General features: G+C 44.3%; 1 protein-coding gene across 2 annotated transcripts; it reads right to left on the bottom strand.

Moving 5' to 3' along the window:
• Positions 1-7,613: 7,613 nt before the first annotated feature.
• On the bottom strand, positions 7,614-19,184 carry VPS18 (VPS18 core subunit of CORVET and HOPS complexes). Of its 2 annotated transcripts, none has more exons than XM_040602440.1 (5): positions 19,039-19,184; positions 13,820-13,961; positions 13,536-13,627; positions 10,938-12,808; positions 7,614-10,212 (listed from the first exon to the last, which is right to left on the bottom strand). In XM_040602440.1, exons 1-5 carry the CDS (start codon positions 19,127-19,129, stop codon positions 9,484-9,486), a joined length of 2,925 nt encoding a protein of 974 aa, XP_040458374.1. In that variant the 5' UTR covers positions 19,130-19,184; the 3' UTR covers positions 7,614-9,483. The 2 variants fall into 2 exon arrangements, with proteins under 2 accessions (XP_040458374.1, XP_040458375.1); XM_040602441.1 differs by lacking the exon at positions 19,039-19,184 and adding an exon at positions 18,131-18,262.
• Between the last annotated feature and the right edge of the window lie 3,662 nt (positions 19,185-22,846).

Raw genomic sequence — 22,846 nt, 5'->3', positions numbered from 1 at the left:
CTCTCTGATCACATCATAACAATGCTCAAGATGTCAAGATATCAAGAGTTTAACAATGCCACAATAAATCAACAAGGCTAAATAATCTCCCCAAACTAGATGGGAGGATGGAAAAAGGCAGTGCTTGCCTTTCCCCCCCCCCGCCTTTTTTTCATGTGTCTTGCAGGCCACTGCTGTTATACCTGCCTGCACTGGCTCCAGCAGCTGGGAAGGTACATACACAACATCTAATGCCCAGGCACCACCCTGGGAGTGTCGAATTCATTGGAGCATGGAAGGAACAAGGAATTCTTGTAGTAAGAAAGTGGCCCAAAGAAAAGAAGGAAGTAGAAAACCCTATAAATATCCAAATGCTGCCAATGCCCACGCACGCTGGGCTGGGATCCAAAGTAACTGTTTCGGGGCGATAAGAATCCTTATTAGGCACCTGAACATGGGAGAGGAGCACCAAAACCCAAGCTAAGATGTTAATGAGACTGTGGCAGAAAAACAACATCCTCAAGTGATCTAAATATCCAGGCTGCTGACTAGAAGTGAGAATGTGAATCTTTACTAATCAAAAGGACTAAAAGGAGATGGAGGAATGCAACCGAAAGTTGGTTTTAGGAGCACGTTCCCACGAGATACAGATCTTATTTCCTTCCTGTTATTAAAGGGGTGACTGATACGTATTGGATTACACTAGGTCAGAGAGCAACACCCCCGTGTATTCAAATCCAGCAACTTTTTTTCTTTAATTCAGCATTTCAGGGAAATGCAACATGCTGGTTCAGTTGCATTTACACCCCCACAGACAGCAGGCAGTAACTTTTTGTAGGCTAACAACTTGGACAACTACCAAAACCCAAGGGTTCCGTACAGTTTCTGACCCAAAACAGACATGTTAAAACTTTCAGAGAGGGAACAGAGAGTAATAGAGATTTGGCACACTGCTTTTTGGGGGCTTGTTTTTGTTTTGAAATTGGGGATATTGTGTTACCCCATCTTGAAAGGGGGAAGAACTTGGTCTCTTCTGTGCAAGATCAGATAGCTGTTTGTCCATGGAAAGGATACTTCTCCAGCCATCTCATTAGTGGTATTAGTCAGAAAGTAAGAGGGCACAGTGAAAAGCCAAATCCTCTTTGGATGTCATTTGTTGCACCAGAAAAGAGTGGGAAAGTAACAAAAAAATCCAGACACAGTTCTTCAACATGACGACGCTACTGCAGGTAATCTTTTCAGATTTTAATCTCAAACTTTGTTAAAACAAGACATCCTATTATTTCGCTGCTTAGACAGCTCTGAACAGCTACACTAGACAAGTGAAAGGCAGCATTAATTCAAAGGCATCACACTTAACTGTCCTGCTGACACCTTAGTAGTGACTCAGCTGCCTTAAATACCTGAAAGCATTTTAAGGCTCTGTAACATAAAGACAGGGTAGTTTAGGAAATAAAAGCACCTAAAAGCCAGGTACAACACTCAGCAGCATCTAGGAGAGCTGTTTATACATCAGTAACCCTCCTGAATCCAAAGTATGCTCTGACCTACTCTCCAGCTCCTCCTTGTTCCACCAACGCAGGAGGTTTGGAGCTCATCCTGTGTCTGTCGCAAATGATAAAATCTGAGACACTCTTTCCCTCACAACCTTCTCTTGATGCTCCTGTCTATGACTAAGGAAAGCAGTACACCCTTCAGGAAAGGGAGATTGGCCAGAAGCAAGTATTTTCACAGCCTGTACTGATTCTGCTGTACTGGAATAAAGACTGTAAGCTACATTCATCACACTACCCTGGCACAGCTTTGGTCTGTCTCCCACGTTTCTGAAACCTGGAAGCCAGTGGGCCTCTTACCTTCTCCACATAATTCTCTTACTTTCTTCATTAGTTTTCAAGCTTAGTGGCAGGGAGTTTCACCGTTCACTCCCTATTAACTTTTCCTGTATTTAGTATTTATATCAGAATCAAACAGTTCTTTGCTAGAGCAGTGAGCAGAGAAGGTGAAAGGAGTGGGTGACAGAGGTGGCTGCTGAGCTGGTGCTTGCCCCAGTAACAGAAGAATGAATAAAAAAGGACAACACATCAGGCATCACAAAGAAATGGCTGCACCATCACTGATGAATCAGGGTCTCCTAAGGAGGCAGTCAGCCCCAGAAGTGTTCCGACTTCTGATGAACAGCGTACTTTGAACTTCTGCCTAAGGCCCTACCTACAGATTTTGGTTGACTTATCATCCAGCAAGCTTGCTCTGGCCTAGCATTACACAGGTGTGCTGAAGCACTGACAGTAATACCCATGCTGCATGCAGAAATTCTTCCTACTTCCTCATTTCAACCTAAGTTCAGCCTGAACTTCCCAAGTTGTTGATTTTCTTCAGAGCATAACTCAGGGCAGGTCAAGATGCTTGGCAGGCAAATAATCCACACCTTTGCTTTTGGCTCAGGTGCCACGGCATCAAGCCAGCAATTCGCTGTAACTCAAAGGTGCTGAAATGCAGCACTGAACCACTCGATCCCCTGAAGTTTTCAGGTACCTCTCCCTAAGCATACAAGGGCCTCTCAAAATTCTTCTGAAAACTCCCTACTGCTTCTGTAATTGTGCTGCAGAGCAAAAACAGCTTTCAGGGAGCCAACTCTGATTCTACACTAGCAAAGAAACTATTGCCAGAGTCTAGGCTTGCTGACTGCCAAACACTGCTATACATTGTTCCACCTCAGTCTCCTAAAGCTGGCTGTGTGTACAAATATTAAGTAGATTGAGGATCTCAAGACATTTCCCAATCAAGAGCCAACAACATATTTAAGAAGATGCTCCTTATAAAAGTCCACGCTAATTGATCTGCACCTGCTCAAGCCCAGAGAAGAGGACATTTCTGTCCTCCATGTGTTCCTTGAGAACCAGTCTGAGCGAAAGAAATTTAAAAACATTACTTTACAGTTTGTACTTACTTTCTCACTAAGAATTTTCAACAGAACAAAACCACACTCTCGCTTATTATGGAACAGGTTTCCATATGTTCCACTTTCATTAGATGTGTCCTGTACTAAAATATTTCTTTCTTTTTGCCCTGCCACTGCAGGTTTTTGAAGCACATACTATGGACTACCATAGGCAACCTTTCAGAAGAACATAGCAGAAAGATGCTATGGTCCTAGATATTCCAATCCCATTAACTGGGCAAGCAGGCAAGCGTTTGAAACAGACTGCAGCACATAAGGAAGTGCTTTTCTCCCAAAAAGGCTGCTCAGCAGAATGTACCACTGTAACACAAATGCAGATGTCACTCTGAGACAGTCATGCTGTGCCACACAGGCAAGTATTAAACAAAGGATTGGGACATCTAGGAGAGCAAGCCTCAACTCAGTCTCCTCTTCACCCAGCAACATTCTGCTCAGTTCTTTCAAATAGCATGAGCTGATCTAAATTTATGGCCCTGTTATCAAGAATGGCAACATACAGTTCAGCTACACAAGGAACATCATTTTATTTAGATCAGCTATCCATATCAATGTTATCTTGGTAGCTACTATGAGAAAAATTGGACAACGGTTATTGTGCTAGAACCATGTTAATTAACCAAAGACTAACAATTTTTTACTCCCCTTACCTTCACAGGCTCTTACCAGAGATTAAGTATCTTGTTCACATGATGGAAGACATGCAGCAGCCATCAAAACCAGCCAGGGTAGTTGCTAAAAATATTGATGTAGAGTCTGTAAAGAAAAAGTCCTAAAAAAATAATAAAGCAGTCTTCGTGTTCGCCTTTGCCTGTGACATTCCTAATTCATCAAAGGCACTGGCCCAATATACACAACATCATGTGTGAAAAGAGGAACAGAGTTGAAACATTAAGATCAAAGCAATGTCAGATCTACTCTTGAGAGAAAACCACACTATGCACCTTGTTTTTAATAGATGTGGGAAAATAGAAGAGAATCTATAGATTAGGAACAACGTTCTTATGAACCCAGTTCTACAGTGATCGTTTATTTCTTAGAAAATCTATTCAGTATGTACACGCAAAGAGATAAAAAAAGGAATGTTGAATAACTAATTGGGAAACACAAATGTCTGCTTAAGCAGAGTCCAGCAGCCTCCAAGTTCAGGCTGTGTTCCACAGATCATGTCCCATGCCAAGTGACCAGCACTTTAATTTTAATTGCACAAAGTGGAGAATACTTGCTTTTGGATACTAAACCAGTTGTTCAATCCTTTTCATACAGGCCACCACCTACAATGAGCTATTCAATATGGAGCATGAAACGAGGAGTAGGCTATGGTTCATCTCCTCCTGAACACTTCTACTGAAAAAACCTCTACCAGTACTATTCTGTTACACATGAAGCAAACAAACTATAGCTTAAATCCTCTCCTGAAGACAACGTAGCCTACAGCCAATGCAGCAGCATAGCAAGAATATATGAAACCCTGCAAGCAGGGAAATGCCAAAACTACTGCCTGACCCATATCAGGTACAGCTCGTATGCCCCTTTGTAAAACAAGGGTATTTATGTGATGTTTGGAAGCATGTGATGGAAATCTCCTGCAGTGAGACAGCCTGATGTTGTACAGATACATCAGCTGTGCTTATTCCCATACCAATCAAGCTCTGCAGCTCAAATGCTGAATTAAAACAGCTCTACAACCATCATCCTAGGGGCTGTGAAAGCATGACAGCAAGTCTGAACCCAATATTGACTTGCTGCAAGTTGGAAACTGTTCTCTGCTGAGCTGCCCCACAATGACAGAGTCTGTTGGATCAGTTGTGTAGCTGCACTTGTAACCTTAGAGTACTCCCGTAGCTTCCTTGTTCCTAAGTAAACAGTCCTACTCCAACAAGTTGGTTGTTACAGAGAGGAAATGCCTAAGCCCCTTTTTCTCTCCATCCCAACTAGTTTCAACAGGTAGATCTAACAAGTTTGTTTAATCTTCTCCCCCTCCTTCAACCTGCAAACAGCTGCAGGCCAGGCTGCTTTAAAGCTTGTACCTCAAATAAGGAGTCTGATGTCGTTCCATGAGATCTGGGAGTGAAAAAACGCAAACACTGAGTTGAGGGGAAAATATCAGTAGTCTCCATAATCACAGCAAGGGATTAAGGGATAAGCTCAACTCCCAGAGGGCTCATAAGGTGTAAAGCCTGGACTGGGGACGATCACAGACAGCAGATAGTTTAGGAGCTGAACTCATACACAACCCACTGCAAATTTCAGGCACTCCTGTAATGTTCCACTCTAGAGCTTTAAGCTCTTCAATTTTACCAAAATGCCTATTCCAAAGGAAATGACCTGCTGCTTCTTCAGGACCGCAGTGTGAAAAGTACACATCCACCAATAGCGCAGTTCCACTGGAAGAAGTCAGAAACAAGAAGTGCAGCCAAGTCATGTTACAGAAACCACCATCCCCTCTGCTTTCTGAGGCATCCCTTCCTCCATGTACAAAAAGGACAGGAGATCCTAGCCAGCCTCTCTCTGCTTTGAAGATGCCATTATATTCTCCCATAAACACTACACGTACTACAGTGAATCACGTTACACCATCTATTCTGGAGAAAGAGACTTAATCCCTCTGAATAAAAATGATAATTAAAACCTCTAAAATTCCACAAGTCTTGTGTATTTCAAACCTCAAACTTCAGCTCAGAGGCAAAAGCAAACACACTAACTTCTCTGTTCAGGTCAGCGTCCACTATCATATTACAAACCCAGCTTTATTTGTGCTTTTAACAAAACACACTAGATGCGAACTAAGGCAGCTAGGGAGCTGGCTCACAGTCACTTTACCATCTCTGCTGCCAGGACAGGGTGAAGAGGAAGCAAGCAAAAATGGCCAGGACCAAGGCCACCAGATATTGCAAATCCAAGCACAGGAACAATCCCCCTACAGTCTACTACATCAGCTAGGTCTGTAGAAACTTACACTAGAAGGCAATTAAACAAAAGAGGACTGATACTCATTTGTTAACAGAGTAAATCCAGCTTTTGATACACAAAACCTGAAAAACAGTGATCTGCAAACTGAATTTGCCTTTTAGTTAGAGACATTTTTTTTCGCATCTTTGCCTCTGATAGCTACCTTACAGGTCTCCACCTTTCCCACCATCACCCCCAAAGGCACCGAGAACCTGCTTCAGTTCCTCACTGTTTTGTACCATTCTCTGTTCTGCTACACACCACATTTAGCTTCCCTGTAGCAAACCTCAGTATTTAAATGGTCTGCAATGACATCTAGTGGCATGTTAAGAATTTGCCTTCCTAAATTTCCAGGCCAGTCATTTATTTTTAGAAAGGAAACTACACGCTCAGCTTTCAATGTTTCAGCTAGCTGCTTCCAACTGCACAGAAAAACAGCAAGTGCATCCGAAATTCTCTACAAATTCTTCCGTAACACACATTCACCGGTGCCTCCCCCAGCTCACAGCATTTCCCCAATCCTGTGCCTGAAGCCTAGGAGAGGTGAGGTAGTAGGCACAAGTTTGCTTTAGGCCTTGCCTGCGTAACTGAATTTCTTCAGTGTAAATCTCGATACAGATATTTGTTTGGTTACGTAGAGCTGGGGTTCCCACCCACCCTTCTGGTTATGCTGTCCTCCAGCTGCATTAAACTAAATGGTAGGGGCTATTCACACAGTCAAGGACATGACCCAAGGCCACCACACCATTTGTAACAGCTGGTACAGTTCATTCACAGATAGAACACCATGCGAAGGATTGTGATTTCTAAATGTAACTGTGCTGAAATTACAAAGGAAAAAAGATAAAAATGCTATTCTGAAAACAAAGAGGAAAAGATCTTGCAGATTAGATTTATGGGAGAACAGTAAGCAGTTCACTTCCCTTTACCACCCTCAAAAAAACCTTTTTCACTGAGTGATATTGCAAAATTGTTATTGAAATGTATGAAGAATGTGACACCATAAGGAAACTTCAGAAGATACCTTTACATAGCTTCCTGCACTTCTAGCACAAGTCATTTCATTTAATCACAGCTGGAGTCTTTGCAGGCATTAACACTCACCACAGCCTTGACAGCAAATGACCTACAAGATTTTTCAGCTAACAATGAGTTAGGAAGCACGAGATCTGTGGTGTTGAGATCCGTGGTGTTAAGTACCTGGCATGCAAGCCTACAGCCCTCAGAGAATACTGCATACTAATAATTAAAAAAAACAACAACAAACTAGCTCTAGTTTTGTTAACAGAGACATATTAATACCTAAGATTGTAATCGGTAGGTTCCTGAGGTGCCTCCTCCTATCACTCCATCTCAGGCAAAGACTTGAGGGGTTTTATTTACTGGCTATGCCTCAGTTCCCACAGACACATGCTGCTTCTAGTATTATGGATGAGCAGATCTCCATAAGCATGTAATATTGCTAATCCTCAAGCACAACTGAAACATTTAGCAATGTGAATGTTCTGTAGCACAAACATTATTTCTAATATACCAGGAAAGCATCCTGCAAATTACTCGCTGCATCAAAATGAGCTGCTGCTCACGTTTCTGCTAAAGGACAGAAAAACAGCCACTTGCCTTTGACCGGAAACTGGTTTGGGTAGGGGCCTACTGTTGCTTTATAATGTCATATACAACCTTAAATACCACACCGCTTACACGAAAAGATGATGACCCAGGAGTGGCCAGTTATAACAGCTTTAATGCTGAAGTTCGAAAGACATAACATTTGGTTTTCAACCACAAATCCTTCTGGCAGACCCATTGACTTATTTAAAGCAAAAGGCTATCCTGAACCACAGAAAACTATTGCATGTGGGGTTTCCGAACCACTGAAACTGTGGCTTCTGATAAGCCAGTAACACTACCAGGTGGTAATGAGACTGCCTATCCCATGGCTCCAACTATGAAAAGAGGATTTCAAGACCTCAGACCTTCCTACTGTCCACTGGTTTTTATTACTCATGTCACTTTACACAGGTCAAGTTCATTCCAGACTGAAACTCCAAACAAAAGCATGGATGTTCTTCTGGAGCAATATACAGTTTCCAAAATTCTTAGGTCAGCTCTTAGAGGAATCCGATTTATATTGCCTTTCAATGACGTGAAGAGCCATTTCTACAACCCTACAAAGAGGGTGACTAGCAGATTGAGAGAGGTATTCAAGACAAGCACATGTGAAACATTCATGTGAAAGAACTGAAGAGGCTTTCCAGAAGACAGTATTTTCTATTGCCTTAAATACAAGAATCATCATCCTTCATTCAGATCATTCCATTCTTCTGCCAATTACTACCTTTGTGATTCAGCCCTACAGAGCAGAACTTCATTAAAATTTCAGTTCCATCAAAAATAAAACAAGGAATCCTTGCTAAATCACTGAAGAAAATTTTTTTCTTCTCACCCACAATGTAGTGATCGCTACCTTCTGGGAAGACTTTTTCAAGTCAGAAATAGGCAGAAGCATTGACTGGCAGCCACCTCCAGAAAGTTATCAAATACTGCCAGGAAGGCAAAAAGCTGCCCCACAACAAGGTACTGACTTCAAATGGCAAACCAGATTTCACACCAACAGACCTTTTCTGTAGCCCACCCTTGAGGGAAACCTATGACTGGATCTCTAGGCAAGTGCTCAAGTGCAGCTTGAAGAGGACCACAGCAAGACAATACAGAGGCTGTGCTCCTGCTTGCAGAGCATCACTTGAAACCTTACTACTGTATATGTCAATTCTGGTTTGAGGTGAAGACAAAACCAAGACCCACTATACAAAGCCACTCATAGTAGAAATAGGATGGAGAGAGGGAGGAAGAGGTGAACAGGCAAGGAAGTATTGCTAGAAACAGTACCTAGAGAAAATTCAAATGTACGGTCTTGTCCACAAAGCTCATGGGAGAGAGAATTATACACCTTGAATTGCAGACAAATGACTGAAGTGTATTATGAGACACTCCTGCTTGAGATTTTGTACACATTCTTATATTACATTGTGTATAAACATGTATTTGTGTAACACGTTACAAAATATATATGCAAGAGCATTTGTCCTTCCACAGTCTTTCCATGTATGTGGTTATAGACTCTCAGCATAAAGGAAACAGGCAATTCTAGCTCTGAAAGTGATGAACGAAGACTACACTAAGTAGTGTTCTTCACTACCTTTCCCTTTAAGCTCGTCTTCACCAAAACAAATACCACACAACAGGAAAGACAAATCACAAGGCTGTTCCCAATTCCTTCTGGACAACAAGGCACTCCATTAGCTTCACACTGAGAACCTCAGAAGAACCGCACACAGCAAACATCTGCTAAACATATTCCAGTAGGTTAGCTCTTAACTATTATTGTTCAAGTTCTTAGACAGCCATAGCTATACCTCCCCATTTTTCAAGACTAGTTCACTGTAATCCCGATAACAAGACCCCATTACTCTTTCCTTAGAGTTCCACAGAAGTCACTGTATTCTTGCTTCCGGGCGTTAGATTGCCACTACAGAAGCTTTACAAGTTGTGAACAAAAAAATGCTCTGGTGCATTGACAGCTGCAGATTGGAAACCTACAGCCAGCTTTGCATCTCCTCTTCATACTTTTGGGGATCAATAAAAGGCTTATCAATGGACCGGATCATCAGCTCACCACAGTACACACACTCGGCTGCCACAATATCATCAATGTCAGCTTTGATCTGTTCCCGGCTCTGCTGCCCCTTCCCCAAGCTAATGGTATCTGCATCCTTGGGACGATGGTGGCTCTTGGAAGGCTGACTGGTAGCTGCCAACTTCTTCTGAAGATCTTCAAGTTTTGCCTGCTTATAGGCAGGAAGGTTTGGGAAAACGGCCTGGAGGAGACAGTCATAGTGAAACATGTGACCGCACAGGAAAAGGTAAAAAGGGCGGTTTAGAAGTGGAAAGTCACAAGCAGCACATTTTTCCTGAGGCTCCACAGAGCCATACTTATTTCTCATTTCCTGGATGTCCTCTCTGATTCTTTTGGCACTCTGTGTGGCTTCCTCCATCTCCCTTTTCAATTCCTCAATGTGCTTGTTGTAGTCCTCTAGGGAGTTACAGATTGCCTCCTTGAAATGGTCAATAGTGACAAAGTCTGGGAAGAACGGCAGGACATCTTCAATCTTCAGTAGGGCACAGCTGGAAAGGCAGGCCATTGCCTTCTTGACATCCTTCTCTTCCTGAACAACGTGGCGAGCGATCTTCAACCAGAGCTTCTTCCGGAGTTCCTCATCATCCTCAGGGAGATCTGCACAGGACTTTGCAAGATCAACATCCACCTAGAAGTTGGACAGATAAGGAAACAGAAGTAAGTGTCTTTCTTCGTTTATCCGCCATTCAACTTCAAAGCTTGCTGTCCATTATAAGAGGTATTAATAGAAAACTTCTATTGCTATCTTATTGCCTAGGGCTGCACTACTGGCCTATTCCTTGTTTACATGTCTAACACCCCTCCACCAGTATATCCCTGAAGATCTGCTTGCTGTCCAGCAGAGAACACAAAGCCCAACACTACAATAAAGGCAAAGCCATGTTACAGTATCTTTGCTGGCCACACATTTCAGCAAAGACACAAAAATGCCAACAGAAAAAAATCCAACATCTCCCTGAAGGTCATACAAAGCTGACAAAGGCATTCTTCTGTGATAATTATCACAGCTAGGAATAGGAAGTAATTAGAATCCTGAACAATAGCTACAGAAGTCTTGCACAAATGCAGATACATTAAAGGTATTTTATGTTATAGACTAAGCTTAAGACAGACAGTACTCCCCCTCATACTTCCCATGCTCCTAACCTCAATTACGGCTTGTCAGGGCCAGCTGTCTACTTAGAACAACTGTGAAAGCACAGGAGTACGTTAACAGAGACAGGTTTTTCTTCCTAGACTTAGCTGCACAGCTCCTACACAGATGAGTCTGTCCAGTTCCTCTCAGTGCTCAGCTGTTTAAGATCAAGCTACATTCCTATATATCATAGCATGCATGCACAGACACATACACACCTGTAAGGCAAGATCTACAGCCTCCTCGTATAATTCCATCACTTTGTAAATGTGGACACACGCGTGGTGGTGCCCATGCTCTGCGCACAGGCGCAACGCATACTTCAGGTCATAGTGGATCCTATTCGGGTTGGTTCCTGCTTGCTCCAGGTATGACAACAGCGAGTCCGGCCGACACAAAGCATAAAGAGACAACAAGTAGTTGTGAATGGCTTGCTGGGTTTCCTCCAACTGATAGACACAGAACTCCATGTATCTAATGGCTTCATTGATCTGCTGGGTGCTGGCACTCTGGCTGTAGTTAACAAGGGCTGGAATGAGGTTCCGGGCATCCAGTCTAGAGCCCATAGAAATCCAAGCATCAACTACCTTCTTGGGAATATGCTGGATGAGGACTGGAGAGAACTTGTAGAACAGCTTCTCGTCTCTGTGCCTGGACAGCACATTTAGGGCCTCATCATACTCGTCATGCTGGCAGTGGTGAGCTACTACACGCTCATAGTCCTGCATGATGACTGCAAAGTAGACCATGTGCTCAGTGTCCCCATGGCTAGCCAACAGCTCATAAATAGATGCTCGGTTATTAAATAGACAGTCCTTGTTTTTAGGACTGCTCAGGAAAGTGCGAAACTTCTCCCGAGTATCCAAATAGAGATTTCGCTGTGAGGGATCTCCTTCCAATATACCTAGCCAGTTCAGGTACAGCTCTGTTAACCACGTGGTCAGCAGAGTGGTCTGTGTCTTCTCAGATGGCTTTAGGTTACTTAGCTTCTTAATCAGAAACTCCATCAGGGCCTCTTCTTGCTTGGCTTCAATGAACTTAAGGGCAATCTCCTCAAAGTAGTTCTGCGTCAGTGCGTAACATTTGGCACTGTCTATATACCTCTTGTTCTGGAAGCAGTGCTCTGCCTCTTTTGCCAGCACGATATCTAGGCACTCCGGACGGTCTTTGCAATACTCTTTGGCTAAATCAAACTTGTTCATATTCATATACATCTTCCATACGTCTCTAGATTCCCGCTGGACATGGTAGCGGAACACTACTTTCTCAGTGTGGATCCATATCTGCTGGACTGTGGGATCTTTGATCATGCGCGTCAACAAACCAAACTTCTCTAGGAACAGATCTTGAAAAACAACCTGCCCGTTCAGAGTGCATACAGCTTTCACCCGATCGGGTAGCAGCAACAGGAAGTGGAACTGGGTAAGTACAATGGATATTGGCTTGTTCACAGTTATGTCAATATCAGAAGGATAAACCCAGACCCGTTCATCACTCAAAATTGAATCAGGACGGCTATAATCCAATGTACCATATAAAACACCATTTCCCATCATCCAGGCAAAGGAGCGTGGGTTGGAGCGCAGTTTTGGGGTGTAAAAGGCTATCTCACTGAAACCTAAGTTGGCTGGGAATTCCCGGAAGCTGGGCAAATGGTCAGCATGCATAGCAAATATGGAGCTGAAGCCTTGCTGTTCTGTCCCTTCAGGCACTTTGCCAACAAACTGGAAGAGTCTCTTTCGAGTGGTGGCTATAATAAAAAATTTCCCTTCTATCCCTCTTTCAATCTCCAAGCAGCAGACTGGGGCAGGTCCTGACTCCTCCTCCAGAGTGTAGACCTGTCGGAAGTACTGGTCAGGATTAGTGCTGAAGAGGCTTCCCTCGCTGACAGAGATTTCAGCCTCATAGATCTGCCCCTGGGCTGTCCCCACCAGGATAGGCCCAGTGTTGGTCTCCGAACCAAGAAATTTATTCCAGCCCACACTTTCAATCAAGTGACCTTTCCAGCGGGAGAGTGCTCGTACTTTCTGAACGCTTCTGTTCAGGTAAAGGCATTCACTGGTGTTCAGGGCAATCAGGAGATGAGAGCCTGCCAACAGGAGAGGGGTATGGGAAGGAGAAGGAGAGAACAAATTATGACTGTGCCTACACAAGCCAAATTCCTGAGGCTTTTAATTCTCACGTTTGATAAGCTCCAATATCAACATACTTAATGCAAGACTTTCCCGAGCATTCATAGGAATGCAGGGGATCTCCATGCTGGATCAGAACAGTAGTCCATATGTTGCAAATTTAGATTACTAGTCTCAGATGCTTCAGTGCAAAGGTATTCTTCCATTTCAATAAGCAGTCTAAGGACAAACAGTTCCCAGAGCTCTCTCCTGTCCTTCGCAGTTGGTGACAGATATAAGCATCTCTTTCCAAACTCTTGTTTTGTTTTTTTAAAATTAATCAAGGCTACAGTGAGCTGCAGATGTTTTACAGTCCTTTTTAAAAAGTCTTCTATAAACACATACAGCACAGGGTGACTGCAAAGATTTCCTTTTGTTGGTTTTAGCAGCCTTGCTCAGAACAGCCTAATTACTTGTGTTCATTTTAGAGAGTTCAAAAGCAACAACATACACACAACAAGCCAGTGTTTTTCGGCAAATCAGTAGGCAGGGCCCCTGGGCAATGGAGTCCTGCCCACAGAAGAACCACCTGTTCTCCTTGTTTACAGAACAGAAACAGAACCCCTTCACTACTGCTAGTTAGGCACATTCAATTGCATCTGCTGCCAACCACCGTCTATAAATATACATAGTCCGTTGCCTCACCTGTGTGGTCCAAAAACATCTTGTAGACTTTGGCTTCATCTTTGCGTCCCAGCTCTACCTGATTAGGTTCATCAGGCTTCCCAAGATCAATCCTGCAAAGAAAAACCATGAAAGCGTGCTTCCAAGAAAAGTTCACGTAGGCGTAATTGCTTACTGTTTTCCGTATTGGGTCCATGGCCTCTTATCTGGTTTGTAATAAGTTCTCTAACAATTTAAAGGGGGGGGGGGGGGGGGGGGGAAGTAGAGGAAAACAAGGAGTAACTTCATGTCTGGGGCAGCGTTACCTGAGAAGGGTGTCTTTGCCAAGGCTCATGCAGAGCTGGTTAGAGGAGACCACTAAGCTGTTAATTTTCTCTGGAGGAGCAAAATCAATCCTTTGCTTGTTAAATATCGGCGTTTCCTTCTCCAGTCGTGCATTTACATATCCTGGAGAGAGAACACGAACACTTAAAACCAAAACAAGACCAACTCCGACAACAACCACCCCACACTACATCAAAATCTAACCTAAAAGACTAGAGGGATCATCACGTGCTCCGAGTTTTATTGAAAAAGGGGTGCACTCCATGGAGCACGAACACAGACAGCAGCACTCACGTAGGTGTGTATAACAGGAAAGAAAAGTCATAATACGCTTTACCGTCTTGTCACAGAACCGCAAACATCACAAGCATTAATTCATTGATTTGAAAGCATACAGAATTCCAGGGGAAGCCACAAAACTGTCACACAAACTGCATAAAAAGCTGAAAATAAATAGCAGAAGCACAAAATAATTTGTTTTCCCTGGGTGACAGTTTATTTGTTCAAGACAGGAAAGACTGGCTGGTATTACACAAGACACAAAGAGGGCTCTAGCGCGACACTCCCCATACAAGCCACCCAAGAGACCACTGTGATGTTAATTGAAACACATTTCTCTCTTATTCCGTGTTGGAATTGAATGAGCTACCATACTTAACATCCATCACTCACAAGCTAAAGCTACTTTGAAAGCCATGTTGGGATTTTTGTAACCACTCAGCAGACTTCATCAGAGAGAGAGGCTTGCTGGATTATTTGCTCCGGGAACACAGCTGGAGGTCACAATGCTGCTTTTACCATAACGCTGTTTTACCAACCATAACACTATCCTAATTGCAACTTTCCAGTTGTTGCTGGAAGGCATGTGAACTACTTATTAGAGCCAACACAATAACCAAGACCTGGCGATTGCTGAAGCAATGCTCCAATCTTGACATAAATTGCTTCCTGAGCCAAAATCCATTCAGACTGGTTTACTGTTTCGTGGCAAATCCCAAGAGAAAGCCAGACTAACCTCATCATCAGATCTTCTCAAAAAACATAACTGGGCATTGGTTAGGATTCAGGCAAGTTAAGGTTAGAGTTAAGGGTTGAAGTATGACAAGACACGGCCACTTTATGGGACACACGTTGCATTTTAAGCCCAACCAAGCAAACCTGACAAATCATAAACTGAAAACGGGACCGTGTACAATCACAATTAGTTGCATGGGCTAACTTGCTAAGTCAGCTAGTCAGTTTAGTCCCAAACAGCCTGGGAAATATGGCATACATAGGAAGGCATGTTGAGGGATTACTTATGAAAGATATCTAGGTGGAAAAGGCAGAGAATGGAGAAGTAAGGTCTGACTTGAGGAAAGTGACATACTTCTAGAGAAATATGTTAATAAATAAATAAAACTTAGAAATCTATTGCTTTAAAAACCTCTCACGATCTTCAGTGCAGATGGGCAAAGAACAAGATGGAGTTCAAACTCATTCCTTTGGGTACAACAAAGGCAAAAGCCCTGCCACAGGCAAGCAGTCAACAAACAACTTTTAAGACAGGTGAACCTCTGACATCATGTGGCAGCACAGAGAAACAGCACGGGAGATTTAGTTTTCACTGAAGATGGGTAGACCTCTGCACCCAAAACCACAGGACTTGCAGAGACCATGCCATTCTGTTCCTAAATGAGGCCAGCACTCTTTATGATCTTCCTACAAGGAAACAGCTACAGAAGAGCTCAGACAAGCCAATGAAGTGCAAAATAAGAAGGCATTCATATCAAGCCAAAACCAAGTGATGATACTCATTAGCAAAATCATGGAACATATGTGCATCCACAAACAGATCTTATCACAAAGTTTCATCCATATCCCTCCCATGAGACAAGTTTTCCCAGTGACGGAGTTTCCCATACGCAAATAGTCTTACATAACTCTCTGACAAAGAAAACAGCAGAGAACCTCAGCCTGACCATACTACCCCAAGCTAGAAAACAAGACAGATTGACCCATTGCCAAGTTAATCCATCTGCTTTGCTCCATGTGCATGTGAGGGATTTCTAAAGCAAGCAGATCCATGCAGCAATTAGCCTGGACAGGAAGGTTAAAACCAAATAGAGCTATAGCAAGTTAAGGCCATTCATGGCAAAAGTAGCTAACTAGGAATATGTAATCTTAAAGAAAACAGAAACCTGGGATTGTATCTCAGAGGAAACAGACTGCTTCCATTCTAAACAGCATAGGCCTGACACTCTCTAGACCGGGACTGACAGCATCACTTTGAATCACGTTCAATACCTATAATGTCCCCCAAACGATCCTGAAAAACTCTAATTTCAGCCCTGCTGCTGCTGAAAAAGCCAGTGCAGTAGTGGAATGCAGCCTGCTAACACTAGGAATCCTTTAATTGCCTATTCCACCAATGCCTCCTCCTTGCCTCTGCCTCACCACTAGACCAGCCGCAGGATCTTTAAAGGATTCTTATTTTAGAGGAAAGATGCACATGCAGGAACAGACAAAGCAACCACAATCTGAGTAGGCAGCATTTTGCTCAGCACATATGTTTTTTTCCTCACACATTGATCCACATTTAAAACATTACCCACTTAAGCAAAACAGATGCTCTTCATTTCAGATTAGGGAGCTGCAACGCCACAGTTTAAATTTGCTGGTATGAACTGCAGACCGAAACATGCAGAAAAAGCTCCCAAGCTGTAGATTCACACGATGTCGCAGCTAACCCACAAATACATATTTTTATATATAAAAAGGAAGGATTACTCTAATGGGGAAAACCCACATACCAATGGATCACCAAGTCACATTCATTCAGGCAATATAGAATTTTTTTCAGATTGCCACCAGCCAAAACAAGGCTGACTGAGATAGCAAGAGAACCCAGACACAGGAAGGAAAGGGAACACCTAGCACCTATAGACAGCTAGGTACTTAGAGTCAGGGGTGAGGGGTTTTGTGTTTTGGTTTTTTTTTTAAATCAGTCACAGCTCAAGCCAGTGGATTGGATTCCAGCATTCTGAACTCTTTATAATTCTAACGGATACAGTCCTAAAAACTGTAGAATCATCACCACTAACATGAGGATTTTAATTAGCATCCATAACAGAAGGATGAACTTCTTTAACTTACAGTTCTCTAGACAAGGAGAAGTCTCTTTTCCTTTCAAACAGTCCCCTCCATCTTGACTCCAACTTCCCTCTTTTGTTCAGGGAGATTCTACTGCAGCACTTCCCACCCTGACTTCTGGGCAAATCTGCATTTTTCCCTAGAGCTTTTAATCTGTTTAAAGACCTAAGCTCACCAACACCAGTCAAGTCCAGTGGGCCAAGGTAGGTCTTCTCATGCTGGAACTGCAGTACTTTAAGTTTACAATGCAGCAGTGCTTCAGGTTGGCAACAGAGTCACTGCATGGTTACCTACAACTCTGAGAAACAGTACCTGCAGTTCAACAAGCATAGGCAACAACTAACTGAAACAGAGGAAGTTTTAACATCTTCCAAATTTTCCAACCTAACCTTAAGGACTGTTCAGGACATTAACTATTTACCTGCATCTTTTTCCAACATCACGTTGCTTCAACCTCAGATTGCTCACAACTCCTACCAGCCCAAGTTTTGTTCAAAATTACCAGCCCGGTCTGATTTAAGAATAATTAAAATCCCGATTAGGCTGTGCTTTTGCAATTAAGCAGTTTCCCAAACTCCCTTTGCCAATATCAATTGTCAGCAAGCTGGCAGATTTCTCAACCATCAGACAGCCATGACTGGAGACAGTGTTGCAGCACTCAAGAAGAAAAGCTGAGTCCTTGAAAATTTGTTTTCAGTAACACTGTTCATCCCAACACTGTTTTGCACAATACCTATTCAGGACACTCAACTCTCTATCTAAGATTACACAACAAAGTAACTATACACGTTAAAACAAACATGGGAAACATACCTACTCCAGTACCTAAACTCAGGATATTCTGTCTGTGTATTTATACTCAATAATGTACACTGTATGACAGAATTCATCAATTCTTACCACATAAAAATCTCTGTTTCCCCAAAGGTTGACAGTGTGCAATACTGTATCAGGAAAAATCTGAAAGAATGTATCCATACATTTCCAAACTTTCAACTCAAAAACACCAGATCTGCATAGCAGCTGGTATTACCATGACAATACCATAATACTTAAATAAACTACATTGCCCTGCCACACTCAATAAAATGTTGTGAGGTGACATCTAATAGGGAACAGTTATTGAACCTACTAAACCTTCAATTTATCATGGAATATACCTGCCATTTGTTTGCTTTCTCTCACAAGAAAGAAACAACTGTCTGGCCATCACACCACTTCTTTGATTGTACACCTCCTTGAACAGAACAGTGTACTAAGGTTTCCCAGACCTTGACAGGCAGACTGGCTTCTTGGTAACCTCCTTCAGCAGTAACCTTGCCATCACGTAGTCAGCCTAAAGGAACCACCGTAAAAAATAAAGTCTGTGGTAAACAGCCCCCGTGTAGGAAACTAACCCCAAGCAGGCAGAGCTGTGCATACAGCCGTAACAGCTGGGCTCCTCAGAGAGGATGGGGGGAGGAAGGGAAGCAAGCTGATGAGATGATCTCAGACAGCTACGATAGCTCCGAACTGAGTAGTGCTGGGGTGTTGTTACAGTTTGTGACTACGAAGGCACGCCACTTCACGTACACAGCTCTCCACCACGCACCACTTCACTGCAGAGGGCCTACGGCCTTACACAGCCCTCCCACAGAGAACTAGCGCCTTAGCTTTGCTACGGCGGCCTGCGCCACCCCCGAGCTCCACCGGGAATCAAGCGTCCCCCGCGTGAGAACAATTCCCACAGCAAACGATGAAAAAACAAACGGCAGCTGCTGGGCGCTACACCCTCTCCGGGAAGCACCCGCCCCGGCCAGACGTGCCCTGCGCCCTCCGCTCCGCCCCAGCTAAGGAGCCGCCGCTGTGCAGCCTGCCCTCCGCAGGGGGACCCCAGCGGGGCCGGGCCCGGGCCCGCCGAGGGGCTGCGGGCGGCAGCGGGGCCGGGCCAGGCCCCGCCGAGGGGCTGCGGCCCACACACCAGGCCCGGCCCGCGCTGAGGGGAACGCGGCGCGCCGGGGCCTGGCCGTGAGCACAGCGCTAGCGCCGCCCCGGGAGCCGGCCGGGGCCGGGGCCGCCGCGCACCTACCGGAGTGCGGGATGCCGACGCTGCCGCGGCTGGGCTGCACGGCGGCGGAGCGGTACAGCGAGTCCTCGTACTCGTCCAGGATGGAGGCCATGGCCGCCCGCGCCTGCCGCAGCGCGCGGCTGGCCTGCGTCACGTGACGCACGGCGGCGCACGGCACCTGCGCGCGCCCCCCCCCCCGCGCCGGCCGCGCGCTCCTCCCGCCTCAAGATGGCGGCGCCTCGCCGGGCTGCCACAGGCCTCTAGGCGCAGCCCCGATCCCCGTGTCCGTAATAATGCCTCGGAGGTGGGTAACCGGCCCGTGGCCTTGCTTCCAGGTCTCGGGGTGCTGCAGGCACAGCAAGGCTTGCAGGCTCCGCGCGTCCCGGTGGTGCCCGCTGCCATCCTGTGGTGTGCAGCCGCGGGGTGATAAATCACCTGGTGAGCGCACCAGCCGCGATCCGTTAGTCGCGACAGTGCTGAAACACTGTATTTTCTAGTGATTCCGATTGCAGCCAGGCATTGGCTGTTCTTAAGCACACCTATAAGAACTCCTGTGCTGAGTGGTAAAATCTTGGCTTTGTTGCTAAAATGTTGGTTGTGGCACAGCATGTGGCGATCCAGCGTAAGCCTGTCCTTGAACTGTGCTAGATTTCCCCTGCAACTTTATCCAGCTTTCCAAACCATGTGTGTTGAACTCGGCTTCTTTATCACTAAATTGTACTTAAAAACCTGGCGTTTTCTTCTGTTCTGAAATGCCAGCAGTTAGTACAGCTTTACGCTCTAGCTTAAACTAGCAGAATTTGTAACAATGGCGTTAACAAAAAGAATTTCTTATACAACACTTTTGGGTTTCATCACATATAATATGAATACAGGTGTACCTGTGTATAGTCTTATGTATACCATATACTATATCTATACCATATGCTGTACATTAGATGTAAACTTCACAACAGTCTCTGGAAGGAACAGAGGAATGTTGTCCCACAGGGTACAGGACAGTTTGCAACACAGAGGGATCCATGACAAGATAGAGGAGGTCTTCCCACGGTTAGCTTGCACCTTGTGGCAGTGGGGCCCCACCAGTAGCTGTGGCATGTGGCTGGCACTGCACAAAGTTGCATCTCCTTTTCATCTGCCCTTTTACTGGGCACCTCACGGCCATAAACTAGAGCTCTGGTCTGCATCGCTTGGCCTCAGGCCTTCTCCCCAGCGCTGAGGCTGATACTGGTATGCAGGCCCCGCACTAGCTGGGCTCCTGGAGGCTGCCGTGGTGCGCCTCTGCGGGGTCACCTCTGCCTGCTTTGCTGAATGCATAACTGGCTCTTCCTGACTCAGCAACCTGCCTGCAAGCACTAGCAGGAGCTGAGACCCAGCTTCTGCTGTTTACCCTCTTTATGTGGCAGCTCTGAGCCAAAACAACATAACCACATTCCTTTGCTCTCCAATCATCCTGATCATCATAAACAGCAACTGTTTTCTTTCAGCTTCTCCAGAGGTACACAGAAATTACATTAGGTTTAGGGTAATGAGGTAGGAAGGGACTTCTTGGACTATCAGATCCATTCTCCCACTCTTGCAGACACCACATCATATAGTCCTTTCTCTATTCCTATCAAGCACTATCTAAAAGCGTAGGTATTTTTTCCTTTAACTGCTCCGGCTTATACCTGTTCCAAATGCTGATTATTCTCATGACTTCAAGCTCTGATTTCCAGTCTAGCGTAAAATGTGGCTAGTCTGAATCCTTTTGTTCTTGTTCAAACACCGTCCTTTGGCGTAGAGGACGTTTTAGAGCATTGATTTCCTTTGCAAGAATCATCACAAATCATAGCCTTCATGCAGATGTACCAAATCCAGGATTTACCAAGCCAGGTAGTTCTTGCCTTTCTCCTTAAAAAGAGGAGGCAGTTGGTTTCTTGGAGCATCCCTGTAGCTCCTCTCTGCGTTGGTTGCAGGTTCAGCTCATGTTTAGGTAACAGGGGTGAGCATAGTTTGACCCCTCGTTTCAGATTAGGTCTCCTTCTGTTGCCTTCAACAATGATCCTTATACTTCTCTGTTTAGTCACATTTTTAGCAGTAGAAGACTGAAAGGTGGTGTTTTAAGGGGGAAATAAACTATCTTGAAATACATCTGGAAATCAGGCTAAATTGAAATTTGTGCACAAATTTCTCAGTGTCCAGCTCTAATGGCTGTTTCCATTCAAACCCTAGATCAGGACATGTCTTCATGATCTTTTTTTTCTTGGTCAGGTCCAGAAATGGAAGAGATTTTCCCTCTCATTCTGGCAGACATTATTGCCAGTTAGGGCTGATACCTCGTGAGAAACCTGCGTCTGATTTTAGTGTTGTTAAATTGGAAGCCAGATCCTCACTTTATTTGGAAACACAACATCATCCTAAAGCTAATGCAGGCCCACAGGCCTGCTCCATCCATCTGCACTATCATCTGCTGTGATTTATTTAATGTAAAGTCATGCAATAATTATATCCCAGTGCTGCATTCACAGATTTAATATCCTGAAAAGAAGGGGAGAGCAAGGGTTGCAGGCAAAATATTTGTCAGGTCTTTGATTCACCAGGAATGTGTGAAGAATCAGAAGATTACATTTGTGTATAGTAGTGGTATAAGTCTGTAAGAGGGACTTGTGGGAAAGAATTGAGTGATTTTTGGTGATACGTTTGGATTGGAAACCTAAATTCTGCTCTTGTTTTTGTATGGCTGTGGTCACACACAGTAATTTTGGCTTAAACAATTAACATTTTCTCCAAAGTATGAACACAGTAATCAACATCTAGATGCTGTATGACATGCTAATCCCTTCAGCTGCCTTGAGGAACAGATTCTGGATAATGGCAGAGACAAACATACACTGTGTCCAGATTAAGCCTGTCTTAAATGTGGGCTTCTACAACACTGTCTCTGTCATTTCTGGCTGCCCCTGCCCAGCCCACACATTGTGCCAGTATTAGTGCGTGTATGACTGCAAAGTGAGCCAGTTCATTGCCTCCCAGCAGATGACTGTGTCATCCACGACCTAAGTACAAGTGTTGGTGCAGGAAGATGGGGCTGTGGGAAGAGGAAAGGGCAGAACAAAGGCAGCTCAGATTTCAATGGCTTGAACTGCCCCTGAGATAACCTAGTGACCCAATTATAATTTGAATTAAATGCTGGACTTCCTCACAGTTTTCCACTACAGACATGGTACTAATCATCACTCCACGCTATGTAGAATATTCCTTCACTGTGATCAACATAAAAATTACACTGTGTGCATAAAACCCATAGGCAAATAGGTGTATTTCCCCAAATGCAACAGGCTCCATGAAATGCCCAACAAAGATGCCCAACCTTTTCCCCATCACCAGTACCCTGTGACTAATCCCTCAGTTTTGATCCTCAAGGAAGATCTATAAATGATAAGCCTGAGAACTGAAACCGGTACCTCGACGGAGATAGTGGTGTCACAGCATTTTATGGTTTTCCTAGCAATCCCTCTTCCGCCCAGCCCCTTGCTGTTCGGTGTTAACTGCCTGTCTTTCCCCGTTTCACGTGGGGATATGAACCTTATCACCTTCCTCTTGCTAATTCCCTCACCCATTCCAGTAAAGTGTTAACTCCTCTCTTCCCATGAAGTGTCTAATTGATTGACATCTAATTGATAATTAAGTTAATCTCAGAGTATTCTCTCCCAACGTGTCCTTACTCTGAAGTTTGCTGTTTCTTTTTCAGATTTAAAGAAAGGGCTTTGAGTGCCATAAACCTTGCCCACTTTTTTACATTTATCAGGTGATTTATTAAAAGATCTAAACTCTCCAGCAGATGGCA

The sequence above is a fragment of the Falco naumanni genome, chromosome 7, assembly GCF_017639655.2.
Source record: "Falco naumanni isolate bFalNau1 chromosome 7, bFalNau1.pat, whole genome shotgun sequence".
In the NCBI taxonomy this organism is placed as follows: Eukaryota; Metazoa; Chordata; class Aves; order Falconiformes; family Falconidae; genus Falco; species Falco naumanni.
Note: the sequence above shows the minus strand (reverse complement) of the source record. Positions and strands in the feature narration are given on the sequence as shown.